This window comes from Denticeps clupeoides, chromosome 7 (assembly GCF_900700375.1).
Source record: "Denticeps clupeoides chromosome 7, fDenClu1.1, whole genome shotgun sequence".
Classification (NCBI taxonomy): domain Eukaryota; kingdom Metazoa; phylum Chordata; class Actinopteri; order Clupeiformes; family Denticipitidae; genus Denticeps; species Denticeps clupeoides.
This window is the reverse complement of record NC_041713.1, coordinates 1,675,202-1,683,243: the sequence shown is the minus strand read 5'-3', so window position 1 is coordinate 1,683,243 and position 8,042 is coordinate 1,675,202. Positions and strand designations below refer to the sequence as shown.

General features: G+C 51.8%; 1 protein-coding gene across 8 annotated transcripts in view; it reads left to right on the top strand.

Moving 5' to 3' along the window:
• The window catches only part of mast1b (microtubule associated serine/threonine kinase 1b), a 27,798-nt gene continuing 19,756 nt past the window's right edge, over positions 1 to 8,042 (top strand). For 2 of the 8 annotated variants that reach the window (XM_028985854.1, XM_028985852.1), the window contains exons 1-2: positions 1 to 274; positions 4,259 to 4,287. In XM_028985854.1, coding sequence (XP_028841687.1) covers positions 202 to 274; positions 4,259 to 4,287 — 102 coding nt within the window. In that variant the 5' untranslated portion in view covers positions 1 to 201. Of the gene's footprint in view, positions 275 to 4,255; positions 4,288 to 7,990 lie in introns of those variants that run through there. The other 6 variants (XM_028985853.1, XM_028985851.1, XM_028985849.1 and 3 more) reach the window with 5 other exon arrangements.

Here is an 8,042-nt window from a genome sequence, read left to right as displayed (position 1 = left end):
ACGCGGGTCAGCGGCGCCAGTAAAGCGGACGAGCCGGTGTAATTCTTCACGTCTGTGCCCGTTTTAGTTTTATTTTATTTTTTTTTATACGGCAGGAGGAGGCCATATTCCCGTCGCGGTGGTCGCTCGTGTTTTTTATCCCTGGCTTTGGCTGAAGGATGGCGTAGGACGTACCGCGGGGGACCCGGCAGCTGGCGGTTTATGACGGCCAGCGAGACCCCCGCGTCGGGACACGATGGACGACTCGGGCATCATCCGACGACGCAGGCTGCAGGTGAGAGTGTCTCCATCTTCAGGCTCCGTGCTGCCACGGTGACATGCCACACAACACGGTCGCGATTTGTCTTTTATTGTGGACCCGCGCTTGTGTGATATAATGTCCCCGTAACGGCTGCTGTCCCCCAGGGGCCCGCCTCACTGTCGGTTAACACCCCTGCCCGGCCCCCCTCTGTCTCTGCCATATGGCCACACAAACCCGTCTCCAGGGAGGCGTAGGGTAAGGGTCATCCCCCACGATGCACCGCTCCAGACAGCCGCCCATCCCGGTCAGCTCCGGTAAACTCCCCTCCTTCAGCGGGGCGAGGGGCATCGGTCCATGACTTGCAGTTTATCTTGGCAGGGTGATTCAATGGACACCGTCCCGAACCCGGGCTAGCAACTTTCTATGGCAGGCCCCGCCCATTCATCCCCTGGACACACCCATCTGAGGCGTTTAGCGGGCGTCCTCTACTTTTTCCCTCTTTTCATCTCCTTCCTCCTTGATCAGCAGCTTTTCCGGCCGGGCGGAGGGATGCGGGTCCATCCCTCTCTCGCCACTTCTCCGTCAGGGCCGGGGTTTTACAGGAAGTGGCTGGAAAGACGGCAGCCCGTTAACCAGGATCGTTTTTAATTGCACCTACATAAAAAAAGCGTCCAGTGTCTCTTCTCTGGAATAATTAGTTCCGCTTCAACGACCTTCTGTCGCCTGGTATCCGGCTGACGCTTATTTACAGCGGGCGTGGTCCTGGAAAAGAGATGCCAGTTAGCCAGCAGAATGGCGCGTGTGACCACATCCACTTTTCACACCCTAGTGTCAAAGGGTCCCAAAACCGTTTGCCGTTGTGTGACGTTGACTTCATATTGACAAGTTAACCGGTACCGGAACCACGGTCGGGTTTGGGCCAGAACCAGGTGCTTAAAACCGGCACCTCCAGGTAAACCACGTAAACGGGGTGCGGTCGCTGGCGAAATCCGCTGTCGTGCCACTTTCTGTAACCACAGTCGGAGAATAATTTGCGTTCTTATCGCGAGGACCGGATTAGATCCGATCTGGAAGTGAAAGTGAAAGTGAAGCGACTGTCGTCTGCAGCACAGCACACGCGGTGACACGGTGAAACGTGTCCTCTGTATTTAAACCGTCACCCTTGGCGAGCAGTGGGCACCATGACAGGCGCCCGGGGAGCAGCGTGTGGGAACGGGACCTTCATCAAGGGGACCCTGGTGGCACATTTACAGTATTTGGCAGACAGGACTTCTATGAGGGCTTTAAATATCCATCATTGAAACTCTTGTTTGGTTCACATGGACCCGATCTGTAGATGCGTTCGCATAACGGCTTTTTTTTTACATTTTTTAATATAGAGGAAGGTTTTTGTCTTGCGTTTTTAGTGACCCAGTGGAAGTTGATTCCACTACATAGACAGAGAAGCGTCTAGATGAATGCTTTCCTAGAACCTTGAGAGATGGTGGAACCAGTCGAGCAGTGCTGGAGGATCAGAATAGATTCTCGTTTTATTGAGGTAAATTTCATGGTTACAGCTGTGGAACGTCCTGGTTTTCATGTCACGTTTAATATTATAAGATGAAACTCGTATCGGAACTCATCAGTGAGAACTTTGCAGGTTCTGGTGGGAATGTTCCACCAAGCACACATGAGAATAAACGGCATTGGCGTGATTGGCTGTGGCAGAGGATGCTGGGATTGGCCTCAGGTGGGCTGTTTTGGAGTCAGTTGCCGGAAGAAAAGCCGCCTGGGGAGTTCACCCGACTCCTAATTCCCGCCGGGAAGATCCGAGACGTAACGGAAGCTGCGAAGCGCAGCGCCGAGCAGCGTCAGCATCTGGAACGTGGATGTGACAACTGTCAACACCTGAAGGGTCACGACCCCCAGCAGCGGAAGCTGATCTCAGATCAGCTTTGAATTTGCGCCATCTGTCACTCCCCAGTTGGACTCAGACGTCTGATCAGGGAAACGCAATTAAAAACCGCGATTAACTGGAGGCTCGTGGACTTTCAGAGATTCTGGCTCTCTGAACGCCGAGGAGAGTAGATGCGGCGCCGGTTTCGTCCATGGTGCAGAAAGTGACCACAGCCGCAAACCCACGCCCTGCATCCATATTTGAATATTCACATAGGGACAAATCTGTAAACTAGTCCCCAGGTTGGGCTTGTTGGAGCGGCAGCGAGTAGGAGAGAGAGCAGGGTACCGATGGTCTCACGGCCGGACTCTTTATTTATGGATCATTCCTAATTCCTAATTTACCCCCCAGTTAAACTCTCGTTCCTGTCGTTTTTGTACGAAGGCCGCCTTTCCTCCCTGAACGACATGCTGGCCGTTGGCTTTTTCTATAAATATTTATCAGCTTTGTGCCCATTATTTTGTTTTATTCGAATGATATTTATCCAGATGGGCCAATTAAGCACTTCCTCCTGTTTACAGAAACAGATTGGCAAGAGATCCAACAGGAAAAAGGAAAAGGAGAGATGGAGGGAGCGGGTTTTGTGTGAAGAGGTGGACGTGACACAATCGTCTGCCAGGACAGACGGACAGAATGCAAGACTTCGTTTAGTCAGAGTTATGCCTCATTAACAGAACAGGATGTTGATGGTGACTCTGCTCTGCACAATTCATAAGGCAGCATTATTGTGAACAATGGACTGTGAAAATTAGATTTATTTCCGGAATATTGAAACATTTTCGAGTTTTGGTTGAGGAAACCAAAACTGCATGATGGTGTCGGTAGTGGGTGTGGTCACGTTCGCTGGAATTAAAGCGCCTGATAACCTGCATGTTGGTGTTGGTAGTGGGCGTGGTCACGTTGGCTGGAATTAAAGCGCCTGATAATCTGCATGTTGATGTTGGTAGTGGGCGTGGTCACGTTGGCTGGAATTAAAGCGCCTGATAACCTGCATGTTGGTGTTGGTAGTGGGCGTGGTCACGTTCACTAGGAATTAAAGCGCCTGATAACCTGCATGTTGGTGTTGGTAGTGGGCGTGGTCACGTTCGCTGGAATTAAAGCGCCTGATAACCTGCATGTTGGTGTTGGTAGTGGGCGTGGTCACGTTGGCTGGAATTAAAGCGCCTGATAACCTGCATGTTGGTGTTGGTAGTGGGCGTGGTCACGTTTGCTGGAATTAAAGCGCCTGATAACCTGCATGTTGGTAGTGGGCGTGGTCACGTTCACTAGGAATTAAAGCGCCTGATAACCTGCATGTTGGTGTCGGTAGTGGCCGTGGTCACGTTCGCTGGAATTAAAGCGCCTGATAACCTGCATGTTGGTGTTGGTTGTGGGCGTGGTCACGTTCACTAGAATTAAAGCGCCTGATAACCTGCATGTTGGTGTCGGTAGTGGGCGTGGTCATGTTTAAATCCAGAATAAGGAAGTAGCTCATGTGAGACCTTTCATTCATGCCTATAGGCTCCTCCCATTTTTAAAGTTGCTGGGTGTTACACACAAACAGAAACCTACGGATGACCAGCAAGCAGCCGCTTCTATGACATTAAATTGATCTCTTCATCGATGGTAACTTGAGAGCACGTTGTAAGTCGCTCTGGATAAGGGCGTCTGCCAAATGCCGTAAATGTAAATGAACATTACCGAACGTCTTATGAGTGAAGAGGTGGTAGATGTAGATTATTTTCACTGCACTACACCCACATGGAATCTAGGTGAACATTCTGCTGTAGAGTGGCAGAGCGGCGGGGGGTAGAGGGTTCGCCCAGACAGACATGGTGTCCTCCTGGCAGACTCTGGTTTTCTCCCCGTGTTCTTCCTCTCCTTCTCTCTGGGTGCCTGTCTGCCAGAGCAGCGTTTTCTGGAACAGAACAGATTCTGGCAGGAAGTCAGCGGCCCAGTCTCACACACACACACACACACACACACACACACACAGATCTCACATAAAAGCATGCATCTGCAGATGCAGCAGCAGGAAACGTAACACGATTAATGACCTACCTGATCTCCCCTTTCTGTTTCTTCTCCTTTTTTTCCAGAAGGATCTTCCACTGCCGCGCAAAAACAGCAGGTGAGTTCAGTTGCGTTCTTCAGTTCTGTGCTGTGTGTGTGTGTGTGTGCGTGTGTGTGTTGCAGGAGTAGACTCGACAAACTCCCACCGAACTCATTGGCTGTTCAGAGTATCTGCAGTCGCCCGGAGGCTTTTGATCTCGTTTCGAGCTCGCGCTGGAGCTCAGTAACAAGATCTGCGCTTGGTAACCCAGTTTAACTCGTATCAGCCAGAGGCCAAAAGGGCGGGGCGGGGCGGGGCGGGGCTGCACGGGGTTCCCACAACAAGGCCGGCAGGGTTCAGGTTGCAGTCGGGGCGCCTCCTGTGTGGTCACTCTAGGTATAGAAGGATGAATGGAGCAGATTTTACATGTAATCGGTTCACCAGCCAGTCTGACCCCTTTTCTAGATGTAGTAAAAGATGTGTGTGTGTGTGTGTGTGTGTGTGTGTGTGTGTTTCTATTAAGCCATTGACCGTTGGCTGAACAAACAACTCGGCCCCGTCATCTCCAGCGCTCATCTTGACATTTTCAATCACATTATTTACACAGGACTGAGGTCAAAACCACACATGCCTGCGGAATCCTCTCACACACACAATTTGGCCAGCGGTGGGAAGCGGCCCCGTAATCGGAAGGTCGCCGGTTCGAATCCCGATCCGCCGAGGTGCCACTGAGCAAAGCACCGTCCCCACACACTGCTCCCCGGGCACCTGTCATGGCCACCCACTGCTCACCAAGGGTGACGGTTAAATACAGAGGACACGTTTCACCGTGACACCGTGTGCTGTGCTGCTGTGTATCACAATGACGATCACTTCACTTTAATTGTTGTTTATGAGGACTTAATGGTATTTGTGGGGACTGAACGAACCTTTCATAATCCCTACCCCTTAAAATAACCTATATGTCACTAATTGCAAATCTATTGTTAATTCTTGTTTATGTGTAACGCTTCCTTGTAAAGAACCACACAATAACTACACGCATTTATGTAATGTCAGTTTTAACAAAAAATCTATTTTCTTCATTATCGTGTCGACACTATAAATAGTTGCTCAGTTGCACATTCACAGTGAAAATGCCATTGATGTGTAACCTCCCTTAACAAATCCAGACCTTTTTGTCCTTTTGGTTTAGTAAAGGCACAATCAGAATCGTGAAAATGTCCCCAGAAGGTGACTGCAAGCGTGGTCTGCCATTTCCAGGCTGGCTGAGAATCTGTGTCCCCACGGAGAGGGCAACACACGCCCCATCGTCTCATAAACACACACGTCCGCTCCAGGATTACCGGCACTGTAGTGTCCTCATGGTGCCGTTACTAGGGAGCTGTCTATGGTGCTGATCCCCGGAGCGAATACTTGTTTTATGGACCTGCATCCTGGTCTAAATGTTGTTAACATGCTGTTAACAACCAAACTGGGCGGTGAATCGCGGATTCATAAAATATTATTATAAATATTGTACGGGTCCAAGCAAGTTGCAATAATTTCAACTCTGCAATCTAACAGTGATCAAAGTGATCGCCTTCTCCCATGCCCCCCAGAAGGGCTACCAGACCAGCATGAGCGCAGGTGTGGTCCCTCCTTCTCCATCCAGTGGGAGGGATGGGGAGGAAGGAGACAGAGGGCTTCTTCGAACAAGCATGTACTCAGCTGGAACTGTGTGTGTGTGTGTGTGTGTGTGTGTGTGTGTGTCAATACACTACAATACGGCGCTCGTAAACTGGTGCTTCTGGGACGTGGTTTCATTCGTCACGCCGTGCCTTTCATGTGCCTGTCGATATGTTGTCTGTGCGGCAGGAGGACGGGCCGCGTGTGCATTGATCTTGGCGAGGTAGTCCCACCCGCCCCCGTCCATGTGCCACCAGCGGGCGTTTACCACGGGCGTGCCAGTCCAAGTGCAAATCCCACAGGAATGACGGCATGAATCAATAATCCATCGACAGAGAAAATGGGCTGTAAAGGCCGCTTCAATTAGCCTGCTAGCTGTAGCCAGGTCCTTCTATCCTTCATCTGGGACTGCACCATGATCTGGTCAAGAGCATTTTGGAACATCTGGACGATTGGTGACAACTGTAATACCACCTGACGTTCAAGGCCCCACCCAAACGAGAACGTTTTGCTCATTTCATGCGTCCACATGAAGACAGCGTTTCAGGGTTCCAGAGTGTGGACGGCAACCTCCAACCTGACCTAAAATCCAGAACGTGTCCTACGTACAACAAGGGCGGATAACACGTTAGCAAGAAATCCTCTCTACGCTCGCTCATTTCTACTAAAAAGAGAACAACCGGAGAACCACGACCTGTTGAACTCACCGCGGAGGAGAACAAGGCGCCTGACATGTTAAGGTGCGGAGCGGTGTGGACACCTGTCCAAGCGGTGTGGAGTGGGGTTAAAAGACGTTCTCTGTGTAGAAAGTGGAAAGTGAAGTGATTGTCGTTGTGAGACACTGCAGCACAACACATTTACATTTACATTTACAGCATTTATCAGACGCCCTTATCCAGAGCGACTTACAATCAGTAGTTACAGGGACAGTCTCCCTGGAGCAACTTAGGGTTAAGTGTCTTGCTCAGGGACACAATGGTAGTAAGTGGGATTCGAACCCGGGTCTTCTGGTTCATAGGCAAGTGTGTTATCCACTAGGCTACTAACACCCTCACGGTGACACACCCACACGGTGACACAACGAAGCGTGTCCTCTGTATTTAACCGTCACCCTTGGTGACAGGCGCCCGGGGACCTCAGAAAAATGCCATCAATTCAGACACCGCCCGGCAGCACGGCAGGCTTTTAGAGAGGGAGGGGCGGGAGGCGTGGCCCAGGTGCAGAGGGCGAAATGGCAGGGGGACGGAAAGGGAGACCGAACGCTGAGACCGAGGAAGAGGGGACGTCCATTTTCGGCTAATACCAGTTTCGGGTGCAGCGGCCCGGCGGCCCCCCCTGGCATTTTGTCTCAATTTTGAGGGGGCTTCTGGGAAGAAACACATCACAGAGGTTGTCCACACTCTGCCCCGCTCCTGCATAATCACCAGAGGACGAAGGGGAGAAGCGTTCAGGACTACGAAGAAATAAAAAGCAAATTACGCAGTGTTGTGTCATGTATTGAAATTCGTGCCACCGTCACCGAAAATGTCCCGCTCGGTCCTGGACCTGGACGCGGATGCGTTTGATTAGCGGGGAGCGGAATGGCCGTTCCTATTTCACACGGCGTGTTTTCTGAAGATAAGAGTTGGTCTTTTGTGTGCGGAGTCCCGTCCCGGCTGTGGAAATGCCGCGGAATCCTCGCCGCCCATTGGCCGGTGGCGGCCGAGCCTCGGGCCCGTCCCCCCCCCGTGCTCGCTTAGCAACAGCGGCGGATCAGGACTTCATCGGGAGTTCCGCTCGTCCTGCTCCCCGCGTCCCCGGGAACCCAGATGTGGGCGGAGCATCGATCCCGCTGGTCGATGGCCAGTGGATTAGTTTCAGCCGGACGTCACCGTCCTCCACGTCTCCCGTTAGCGTCAACCGCAAAGTAGATAAACACACGCGATGGAGGTCCTTCTCTCCAGAATCCGTGAGGAACGTAGATGGAGAGCCACGACCGAATCTTTCTTGGGTGGAGATTATGAGGAACTCGTCCTTCATTCAGCTTCATTTCGCCCCAGTCGGCCCAACCGTTGCCGTCGGCGACCTCGCCGCTGACAGTGACAACCTCTGTCGCCGTGTGTCTCGCCCGCAGTTGCCGTAGCAGCAACAGGAAGAGCCTGATCCTGAGCAGCACCTCCCCCACC